Source organism: Lissotriton vulgaris, chromosome 5 (assembly GCF_964263255.1).
Source record: "Lissotriton vulgaris chromosome 5, aLisVul1.2, whole genome shotgun sequence".
Lineage (NCBI taxonomy): Eukaryota > Metazoa > Chordata > Amphibia > Caudata > Salamandridae > Lissotriton > Lissotriton vulgaris.
Genome location: NC_141693.1, coordinates 66,468,433 through 66,480,449, shown reverse-complemented (window position 1 = coordinate 66,480,449; position 12,017 = coordinate 66,468,433). Strand labels below are relative to the sequence as shown.

The window sequence follows — 12,017 nt, the reverse complement described above, 5'->3', positions numbered from 1 at the left end:
TTTCTATATTCATCGTCTAGGCCGGGCTCGTACACTTGGGCTTGTCAATCTGTCGTGATTGGCAGTAGTGTAAGCTCCAAGAACACCACTAACCTTGTCCTGTGGCCAAGCAGAGACGATATCTGACACTAAGCCCCTTATTTCCTCAAAATACGGAACCCAGCAGAGAATATATACTACTCTGTCAGACTCCGCACCCCAGAGGAAAAAAGGGAAAGAGGATGAAGGTGTGTTCCCCCGACTTCTCTCTGGGACTTGATTTACTCTTTGGGCTGGGTCGAGTATACCTTCAAGGCTGTAAGTGGGATGACAAAACACACAATTACTCATATACTCACTGACCCCTGTTTCTCCTGTATTGTGCGTGTGCCTTTCTTCACTCACCAGGATTCCTCTATTCCCTTCCTTTATTTCCAGTGTAATCCCAGACTTATCTCACTGATACCGATAAAGGAAAGTCCAAAAACAATTGCAGGTTCAGGAGGCTAATACCAAAACACGGGCCTCTTCACAGCACCAGTCCCCTTCAAGAAAGTCACTTCACTTTCACTCGTGCTCCCTTCTTGTTGTTTCCTCCACAATACTGGGGCTGGATTATCCACAAAAAGATACAATGTCACTGGCACCAAGAAATAATAACGTGGAATTGGTAACGCTACAAATGTCTCGAATACAAAAGAGCAGGCTATTATACTCTGAAGATTCAGTACCTGCTTTACTACACAAAAACCTTGCTACAAACTAACAGCGTTTTTCCCTGAGCGCGTCCAAAATCCGGTCGCGTTACAGAAATAGAAACACTTTCTATTTTCTCGCGTGTCAATTCAGAAGCGTCTCGCGCCTCCTAATAACCCCGCGGCTACACTTACTATCTGGCCGAAGCAGAAACAAAGTATCCAGTTTCCAAGGCTTTCAGGACAAGTAGAGAAAAGGCGAGCCCGCGCTTTTCTCTCTAACAATCATAAATGGGTTTACAATACCAGCCGGTATTCAGGCACTCGAAGTCAGGACAAAAAAGGCTTCCAAAAGGCTGTGCTCTTCTCGCTGGGATCCGGCGGGGAACACCATCCGCCCTCCTTGATTCTCCAACAGGATTAATTGACAAGCACTTTCCCCTTGGAAAGGAAGTGCTTATATCCCACTAGGAAATCCCAGGGCAGTCTGGGACTTGTAGTTTCCATGAGTTTTCCTGATTTCTCTGCATACCTAGAATACAGTCCTCGTGACCTCAAAATCGCCACATTCATCCACAGAAGAGTTATACAGTTCTGTCTAGCAGTTGAGTGTGAAGGCCTCTCTTCTGAGCCTTTGCCTCAGTTTCATCTGTCATGGCACCCAGCGTCACTCTCAATTCCTGCCAAGATTGAGTGAGAAGGACTTTAACCTGACCAGTCTGTGCTAATAAATAAAATGTTAAAACTGCCTGAAACCAGCTCCAGAGAAGGAGCTCTTGAATTTTCATCTACAACTAAAAAACTAGAACAAAAACTTGTGAGAAACCCAGAGCACTGTCCCAGGATTTTCTTTGACCTGTGTCAAGACACTCAAAGCACAGATGGAGACAAATATAGGAGCTCCAGAGCCAGGATCTCTGATTTCCGGCTTTCTTACCAGTGAGGGAAACCCAGAAAGGACTCCTGCAAGGAGAGCTGTAGGCTACCTATAGAATAGAGAAGCTGTCTGCTGGAGAGAGGCCGTTGGTGAATTAAAATCCCCAAGTGAGAAGCCGGCCTTGGGGAGTCATCAGTCCTTTTGACTGGTGAGTAAGGAGCGGTGCAAGTGGCTTGGGTCCTAACCCTGCTGAACGAGCTGGATCTACCTTGGTGGAAGAGGCCAACTCACTGAGAAGAAGAGGTACTGGAAGTGTCCCCAGGAGGAGGAGGTACAAGCAGAAGAGGTACTAGAAGTGTGCCCAGGAGGAGGTACGAGCAGAAGAGATACTGGAAGTGTTCCCAGGAGGAGGAGGTACAAGCAGAAGAGGTACTGGAACAGTGGCCAGGAGGAGGAGGTACGAGCAGAAGAGGTACTGGAAGTGTGCCCAGGAGGAGGAGGTACAAGCAGAAGAGGTACTGGAACAGTGGCCAGGAGGAGGAGGTACGAGCAGAAGAGGTACTGGAACAGTGGCCAGGAGGAGGAGGTACGAGCAGAAGAGGTACTGGAACAGTGGCCAGGAGGAGGAGGTACGAGCAGAAGAGGTACTGGAACATCGGCCAGGAGGAGGAGGTACGAGCAGAAGAGGTACTGGAAGTGTGTCAGCCGGAGGTATGAGCAGAAGAGGTACTGGGAGTGTGCCTAGGAAAAGGTATGAGCAGAAGAGGTACTGGAACTGTGCCAGGAGGAGGAGGAGGTACAAGCAGAAGGGGGATAAGAAGACTGCCCTGCAGGGAAGGGGTACAGGCAGAAGGGGCATTAGAGGAGTGCATGTAAGTGGAAGCATCTAGGAAATGAGATCACAGCAGCCCAGGAAAAACAAAGACCTGTGACCCCCTCTTGTGCAGTTATGGACTTTTGAAGGATCTGCTTGTGTGAAGCTCCGGCCAGTTACCGGATTAATTCATCCAAGAAAGGGGTGAGCTGTTGGAGTGAAGAGGCTGAGAAGGGAGACCCTCTATAAAATGTTGGAGAAGAACCAGGTATGAGCAAAGGATTTGGAATATTGGATTCTTTATGATAAGTGGTCTATGACCTGCATGCGGCGTGGCTACATTACAAGTTCACATCAGTATAAGGACTCAAACATACTGTTTAGAGGGTGACACCAGTTAGACAGCTGCCGAATGGAAAGTGCCCTCTTTAAAAATGGAGTATAACTCTAGACTGTGAACTGTTAAAGAAATAATTGGGATGTCCTTTGGGTTCAATGTTTACAACCGTGGGATGTGTGTTGGCTGTATTCATTCACAGATCACCCTCCAAGGACCAGCATTTGTGATATAATGCTCTGTGACATCAGAGCTTTTAGGAAGAGCTGAACAAGGGACTACTACAGCAAATCATGACCATTGATGACATAAATGGTGTTTTGCATTTGATATGATTCAGAATGTGTCAAAGATAAATATCTTTCTAATAAACATTGATATTTTTTTATTTCATGAAAAAAATTGTGTGTTATTCACATGTTTCTCTACAATTCTATGATTTTTGAGAGTACTGCTCTCCACATCTGGGTATTGTCTATTTAAATCATAAGTTAATAGGGCTCCCGCCTTAGTGAGTAGTACTAAGAAAAGGACCACTGTTATCAGATAAAGTAATAGGATTGTTTGAGGGTCATTCACAGGTTATGGGCCATCATCATCGGCAGACAAAATAAGTTCATCCACAGGTTAAGAGTCCCCTTCCTGTAATTACAAGAGAAGTTAGATCAAAAGGTCACAAGAGATCATCCTAGACTGAATTATGAGGTCATTTCAACTGGTCAGGGTCCATCGTTCTAGCAGGAGGTAAGAGTGGTCCTCTCTTGTAAGAAGGATGAGCCTCCCTTGGACTGTGAGTCTTACTGGTCCCATTTCATTTCTCAACACTGACGCAAAACTATACGCCAAACTTTTTTTTTTTTTAAACCTTTATTGCAGCATTCTGAAAGTACAAGTATGGGCCTACAACCGCTGGGGCCGGCCGCTAGTCATAAGTATAACCAATCATAGTACAGTGTAACACAGCTCATCAGCTGACAGCCCTGAGGTCCGGCAGCGAGTCAGGATAAAGCTTGTCTTGGAATGCATGAATAGGTCACAGGATATACTAAAGGTTTCATTTTATATTATATAAATAGACGGATCAGGTGCCATACAATTAAGCTAAAGGAGACGGGGACAGGCCAAGAAACAGGATATACGGTTAGAGACAACAATATGAGGAACCCTGGCGCCAATGTTTATGAATCGCAGTGAAACAACCATACAGGATACAGTTTCGGAAGCGCCGGTTCCCAAAGCCTGCCCACCCGGACTTTCGAGTAACCTAAATTCCAGAACACAGTGTAATCAGGATAGAACACAGACTATACTGACCCGAAAGGAAAGAAAGGGAAGGGAGAAAAAGGCCATAGAAAATAAGAAAGGCAAAATAAACCCCCCCTCCAACCCACCACCTTGCACCCCTGCCGATGGCTGTAGACTAACCCCACTAGCAGCGTGCCTGTCGCCCTAAAGAACTAAAACCCTAAAAGAAGGGAAAGAAAGAGGAAGAATGGAGGAGGGCCTAGTAGTACATGCCCCCAGCCCCTTAGCCCCCGCCAGAAACAGACACCCCCTATCGCAAAGAGACGGATGTGGAGCGACCCTTATGAAAGAAATTAGGGGGCACCGTGACATCGCCCAGCCTCTTAAATCAAACCATTGCAAATCGAACAGTCCTAATACCATTTCAAACCGCCCCGAGTTGATTAATCTCACCCCTGACCCTTCCGGACCAGCACACGCACCCTCCCCAGCGAGACCCAAAGGCATACAATCAAGTCATAGAGGAGAGGGAAGTCATCGAGAGTCAATTCGTTACCAATTGCAGCAAGTAAGTCCACGGGAGTTTCAGGTGCAGGAAGTCTCCCTCTCCCAACAAGACAGTCCCAATGTTTCTTGCCCTGGGATCGCAACGTTTCCAAAAAGGGGGGAGACGACCACAAGATGAAAGAAGAGTCTACAACACAAGTCTCCGGGGGTAGGGTGCCAGTCAATACCTCAAAAGCCAATAACGGTGGAAGGAGCGGTGGCACACTCACAACCTCTGGTACACCATCTTCCAGGGCTTCATCCGATGGTTCCAATACTCGCATCCCCACGGGGTCCTCGCAGTGAGTCAAAATGGCCGCTGCTTGAATGGCTACAGATGGTAGTTCCAATAGTGGGGCAGGGTCCGGTACAATAAGTAGCATCCCAGATAGGCTTGCATCCATTTTATTCATTAAGACAGTCACTTGTGATTGAAACGCCCAGAGTTCTGCCAGCAATGGTCATAACCCAAGACCCATCACAATCACCTCCCGAGTGACTTGGTGTCTCCGGGGGGGACAGACAGGGACCACGAGAGGGCAAGCGTAGACGGTAACCCGTCGTTCTCCACAGCCACGATCACCCGGCGTAACGCCGCAGGCCGGGACCCCGATCCGCCGAACCCCGGAGGGAGCCGGCACCGGGTCCGCGGGACGGGAACCCCCACCTGCCGTCAGTAGCAAGCAAGGGCACAAAAGAAGCCTCCACTACGATCGACCGGACCCTGCCTGGGTCTCTCAGCCGTTGTTGTTACACTACCACCCGGCCATGCAGATACTCGAGGCCCTGGCTTCACCGCTGGAGTAGGCCACAATCTTCAACTTGGTGTAACTCCGTGAAACCGGCCGATAAAAATTCCCGGATTTCACCATCGGAGTGAGGAACCGTTCATGCACGCAGGGGCTGGGCATAAAATCAGGATATTGTGCAGGATCTTGCGGCGGGATACGGAGGTCGGCGGAGCCGGGAGCCTAAGCAGCCATCTTGTTTGCCATCGTAGTTCCTCCCCCCTACACCAAAGTTTTAGCTACGTTGGTGATGGGCTTGATTCCCAAATTGGTCACCCAGGGAGACATAGATTTGTTATCTATAATTTTCCTCGAAGCTGAAATGCATTTGAATATGTGTTTACCCCCGTCGTCTTCAAACCTTTCAATGCAGCGCCCTCGGCAGTGGAAATGAACATCACCGGCCCCCTCCCCCCCCCTCAAAATTGTCTACAATTAGTCTATTAAACTGCCCATGTTTAAATATGTCTAGACTTATTTCCACACTGCAGTTAAGTTATGCTACAATTTTAAAAATGCAATCAAATACATGGTTGACAAACATAGTATTCTGGTCAGACAGGCCTTACTTACGTGTAAACGTACCCACAGTGTGATTATTAGAAATGGAGAAGGGGGTTCCGAAGAATATTTGGAATTCCTTCTCTTTTGAAACCTTCTCCCAGACAGGATGTAAATGACAAAAGATGCTAGTGATGACCCATAACAGGGGGGTCTTACTCATTTCTTTCCACTTAAAACAAAAGTACTTCTAGCAGCATAATGCTTCTTTCTGCTAGTGCTTGGCGCCGACTGGGATCACTTGTGTCCCCCCTAGGGGTGCACCCTCCCAGTCTGAAGACCCCTGGTTTAGGCTAACTGGTGAATTACATGTTTGTACCAACATTGACAGCTAATGGTCAGTATAGGCAACTTCAACTTAGACAATTTCAGAACAGACTCTTGAACCAGGTAGGGATGTTCCTTGTCATATCTTTGAGTGAGATATTAGTAAAGATTCATTGTACTACTCTAAGGGACTCATAAATCATTATTAAATAAAAATAAAACTGGTAAAAAAAAAATAGCAGACAGCATATGACCACAATAGGGTGGTTTATACCTCTAATCCCACCCTAAGCCATATTGGTGAGGAATTTGGTTGCCGTGTAGGGTGTCAAGATAATCCAGCTATAAATCAAGTTCTTTTGCTGCTGGGCAGCTATTTGTGGACATTCATTTCAAACACTCCATAATATAACCAAGGGTTACCCATGATATAAAATTGTCACTATTCTTCAAAATATGGAGTTTTCTGTGGCAATCTCTATCTTTATCTGGGGTGACAAGAAAACCTAGGGAGCTGCCATTATCTATTCCAAATGCTAAATTATATAGCTGTTCACCTTATCAAGAGATCGGTGCGCGTGAAAATGAGTGGACACTTGTACCAGGAGAAAAATAACTGCTTTAGCACAGAAATGTTTTCAAACTACCTAAGAGATGAGAAATGTGGTTTCTTTCCAATTCTCTAAGATGTTGGCTCAGCTGTTTTCACATTTTGCTCCTTGGTCTCTGTAGGACCTGGGGTCACCAGATCCCCGGGGGTTGCATGGACCGAGCCGGTAGGAACCCGAAGCTTAGGTGTTAAGCGACTGCACAGCACACGAATCCACTGAGACAATAAGTGCACGCAGAGACTGAGACCACACCAGTAGGTTTGATTCAAATAAATACGTTTTATCTAAAATCAAGATCAGGGCAATCAATAATCACAGTAGTAATAACTTATTACCTTCCCTTAAAAGCACAGGTGTTTAGTTATTCGGCCATAAATACTTAAATACATAAATATTGAATATTACATAACTGTAGGCCTGGCAACAGCCTTGCTCCTAGTTAGCACCTGCAAGGAATCCTTTATAAAGACATTTAAATAACATTTCATGAAGTAGGAATAATCAGTTCCCTACAAATCAGGCCACCTCTTATTAAGAAAGAGAAAACATTTCACCAAGTAATTCTGAACATTGCATCAGGGGTGAACAACCTTCCATTTAGTAGAAGTAAACTGGTGCATTAGGTAAAATCAATCAGGAATAACCATTTTACCAGGCCAGAAATAATCAGATCCCTATTTAGGGCAACATTTAACCATTCGGGGGTAAACCATTGTGTTAAAGGTAAACCATCTCATTAGCAGAAGTGAACCCTGGCACTAGCCAGCACTAAACATGTATAGGGCTAAGTTGAGCCTTTAACTTTACCCCAGGCAGGGGTTAACTCGACTGGCCTCGGGTCTAGGGTTCTTCCAGAGTCTGGGCCAATTCTTATCGTGGTATGGGGCCAACGGGGCCCAGTCTCAAGTCCTCCCAAGGGGAGGGGCGGTTTCGGGGGCTCCTTTTCACTCCTGGGAGGCCCCGCTCTGCTCGGATTGTCCGCTCTCCCCCGGGACGTTACCTGCGGTCTTCGGGCCTCCTCCGGCCCCTTTCGACGGAATCAGAAGGCAAGGGAGGGCTCCTGCTCTCCGGGGGCTCACTCGGCCCCGTGCAGTCGGCAGAGGATCCCAACTCGCTCCAAGCCCCCGCGCCGGTGTCTCACTCGATCCCGGGCCTTTCCTCAGCCTGGCAGCACTCGGGGACAAATAGGAAGCAAGGGCGCTCCCGCAGCCGCCAATGGCAGCGCGGCCTACGGGGCGCGACGTCAGGACCCAATAGGAGCGAAGCGGGGGTGGAGTTGGTTTCTACGCCCCCGTCACGTGAGGTGAGAGGATTCCTTCAGGCCTAGCGCGGCCTACTCTGACTCCGGCAGCCCCCTCCTGGCACCGAGGGCTGCCGCAATTATGCACCCCACGAGGGGGGGGGGGTGGACTCCTCCAGGGACGCGCCGGTGGAAGCGGCAAACCTCGCCCTCAGGCGCACTCCAAGGCAGCGATCCTGCAATGATGGGACGCCGGGCCGGGTGATCGGCAGCAAGCGCTCCAGCCTCTGCACTCGGGAAAAAAGGGGCAGCTCTCTAAAGCACCCACCGGGGAGCCCGGGCTGCAGCAGTGAGTCAGGGGGTGCTGCGCGATGGACACCAGAGCGCTTGAGGGGCACAGCGCTTCAAGAACCGTTCAGCGGCACCGCAGTCTCTGGCAGATTACCGCGCTGGGACAGTCTCAACAATAGCGCTTTGCGGGCATAGCGCCTCAGGGCATCAATCTCCTCAAGAACCTTAGTGCTTCTCAGGGGACTCTGCAGGAGAGAACTGAGGCAATCTTGGCAAGGCAGTTCAGTCAGGACAGAGCAGGGGCACAGGCAGGACAGCGCAGGGCAGCTGACAGGAGCTGGTTACCTGATTGATCCTCGGCAGTCCTGGTTAGTACAGGGTTGTTCTTAGCGCTTGGTGGTTCCTGCGCCCTTGATAGGTTACAGTCTCTTGGTTTCTTGAGGAGGGGGGGGGTTGAGTTGAAGGCTTTTCTCAGCAGGTCACTTCGGGTGTTCCTCACACAGCTTGGTGGGCAGCACCTAAACCCTGTCACCCCCAGTGGTATAGGTTCCTGACTAGGCCCTACTGCCTAAGACTCCTGCGTAGGGTCCCCCAGGTAAGTGATGCCCCAACTGACTAGAAAGTTTCCCTCCATTTTCTTTTATAGTGACAGTTGGCAGTTAGCAGTGGGCAGTTGGTGGCCACATCCCCTATTCTGGAAGGTTCCAGGAGCTTCCTCAATCTAGCTATGGGCAGGCAGGCAGGCTGGTATTGCAACAATGTTTAAGGGTTCCAGCCAGTTCCTGGCTACTAGAGTGCGTCTAAAAAGCCCACGCTGCAGTAGCAGGGGTCAGTGGCAGCCATGTTGGGGGAAGAGAGCACCTGCACCTTAGCATTGCCTAGCAATGGGAAGGTGCCCAGAAACCTAAAGCCAACAAAAAGAAGGTGGAAAAAATGAGGCAAGGGCGAAAAAAATAGGGAAAGACCACCCTAGGGCTGACAGGTCTAACAGTCTCCATATGTTAATTGAGGTCACTGGAATTGCTTGGTGTGTTGCATTAACTTGAATATAACACTGTGAGACATCACTGTTCATCCCACTGTTTGTATATTGTATTGGGCTTTCAGCATCAAGTAGGTAGGACAATGTAAATTATCCATGTCTGTATATTGTGTGCAGCTGTCAGAGTGCACAAGGTCATTGTGAATTGACTCTGCTAGGAAATCATGTGTGTTCCACACATACATTTAATAATGCACACAAAATATGAATATTTCACTTCCTTCTTTTGTTGTATTTACCAAACAGTATCTCACCTTCAGGAGTTCCCACGCCGGCGCCTCACACTTCTTTTCTATCTCTGTTATCAAGGCCTTGAGAGAGGGGATTTGAATGGCCGGTTTAGTGATATTTGCATTTTCTATCATGGTCATTTTCTTCTCCATCTCCTCCAGTCTTCTGTGCAGTGTTTGCTCATTTTCTTTCAGGAGCTGCCGTAGTTTTTCAAACTCAGATTCAATTTTCTTCTTCTCAGTTGTTAGCTTGTTCTGTCAGAAGCAAAGAAAGGCTGTTTGCATATTAAAAAGCTTCCTACAAGCTGTCACTAGAGTGGGAGGGTGGAGGGGTTGATACTGTAAATCAGAACACTAACAGGTGTTTCATAATTTCTGAACTGCAGCCTCTTACTACCTTCCCTTCTACCGTCTTCCGTCCTTCTCACACTTCAACCCTCCCTCTTCCCTCAGACACCTCACAAACTGTAGAGAGGTCAGAATTTGTGAAGCTGCAGAGAAGCTCAATCCATGGAGCGAGTGCAAGGAAGAGAACCCACCGCAGGCAGAGACAGTCAAAGACCGAGAGACAGGCTGAGTGGAGAGACTGGCTGAGGTCAAGTGTGGGTTGATGTGAAAGACAGGAGAGAATGTAAAATAAGGGGGGCCAGGAAGATTCAGCCCTTGTGATAAAAGAAACAAGATTTGGACAGTGCGGGCTGCCCCTGTGCTGCCAGGACACTGGCTGTGTTCACCCAGAAGGAGATGCTGAGGGCGTATCCTACTATGATCCACATTCCGAGTGATGGGCAGTCACTGATGTGGTAATTTCACATTCAAAATTATAATTAAATTATGTTTCTTCTGCTACAAAATGGAGAATTCTCAGATAAATCAATGTTACTGCACTGGCTACTGCAGTTACGTCCACTGTGTCTATAGAGGTTGAGTGAGGAGGTTGATTAGATATCTGGTCCTATCCCAAGATAGAAGGCTGTGTGTTATCAGGTGAGGTATGTCACACTGCGGCTTAGAGCAGGAGCCTGTGTGTTATCAGGTGAGGTATGTTCACACTGGCACACGACCGTGCCATCATTGCAGTAATTGCAACAACGTGATCCAAGGAAATACAGTCAGTCACCCTATGAGAGGATTCAATATTAAACTTAATGTGGACGCCACATGTGACTCTGCTAACCTGATTTACCTTCTAAAATGCCCATGCGGCAAAACCTACGTGGGCAAAACAAGCAGGAAGATAAAAACGAGGTTGAACGAACACAAATCCAACATAAGGACGAAAAACATCAAGTCCAACATTGCCATTCACTTTAACGAGGCCAACCACAGCATGGCTCAGCTGAAATACATGGTCCTCGAGATTGTCCCCAAAGCAGAAGGCAGAGACAACAACAAAACTTTGCTACAGAGAGAGACCGCTTGGATGTATAGACTGCAAACACAGAAACCCTTTGGTCTCAATGACCGGACCGAATTAAGTTGTTACTTATAATGCCAATCCTCGGCATTTAATGATGCATTATGAACTTTGCTTTGCTGTTTGTATTTTAATTGTGTACCCTACCCTTCACTGTGTTTTCTTCTCTACCTTCACAGCTATCTCCAGGCTTGACCCTCCCTTTCAAGATGGCCATTGCCCGCACCCACTGTTCCTTTCACCTTTCCCCATAGTCCTTTTTTTATTTTCATCACCCTTCTACCCTTTAGTTAAACTCCCCTCCCGCTACGCGGAGTTTCACCTTCTCGGAACCCGCTTCGCGGCTTCGTTAAACCGTCGGACCCAGTAAGTCTCACTCGCTTGTCCGTTGTTTCCACAACCCTTAGCTCGACTTATACCTTTTGTTTCTCTAACACTGACGATCCTATTCCCTTTTAGGACCACTGAGAACCCTGAAACCTGTTCACGTAAGCCTCACTCGGGCTCCCCCGAGCCGTCACTTTCAATGCTTGACGTTATCATCCACTTGCTACGTTTCACCCCACCACGCCTCAGATTTTCCTGCACTGACCCTTGACTTAATCGCCTTTAATAATCTCCTTCATCCTTCATCACCACTTTTGCCCACACACGTCCCTGGGTGACACTGTTTTACTTTCATTTCCGTTTTTTAATATTGGGCGCATGAGGTTTTATCCGCCGAGACACATTAGTCACCAATACTGTGCCTCATTTATTTCCATGCTGCGTACATTGATTTGGCTTCCTATATTCTCTTTGTTGCAGTGCTCCTTGAGAAAGGACACTCGTCCGAAATGCATTGGAGCAATTTACAGTTATGATGGATTAAATGGATGGTCTCCTAATTCATATGAATATAATATGAAACACACCAATGAAAAACTCTAAATAAAAAAACTTCGAAACCTTTAAACAGTGGAACTTTATTTGAATTAACCTTTTGGAAATCACTGTGTCGTCTTACCACACACAGTTCCACAAAAAGTGTGCCCACCACAGGGATGCGCCTACACCCTTGTAGCGCACTCAACCCCT

The 12,017-nt window shown here is 47.6% G+C and overlaps 1 protein-coding gene across 1 annotated transcript in view; it reads right to left on the bottom strand.

The window, feature by feature from the left end:
• LOC147710189 (E3 ubiquitin-protein ligase TRIM39-like) overlaps nt 1–12,017 on the bottom strand; it is a 236,764-nt gene that overhangs the window by 114,890 nt on the left and 109,857 nt on the right. Inside the window, exon 3 of the mRNA XM_086919946.1 lies at nt 9,548–9,778. Coding sequence (XP_086776072.1) covers nt 9,548–9,778 — 231 coding nt within the window. The remainder of the gene's footprint in view (nt 1–9,547; nt 9,779–12,017) is intronic.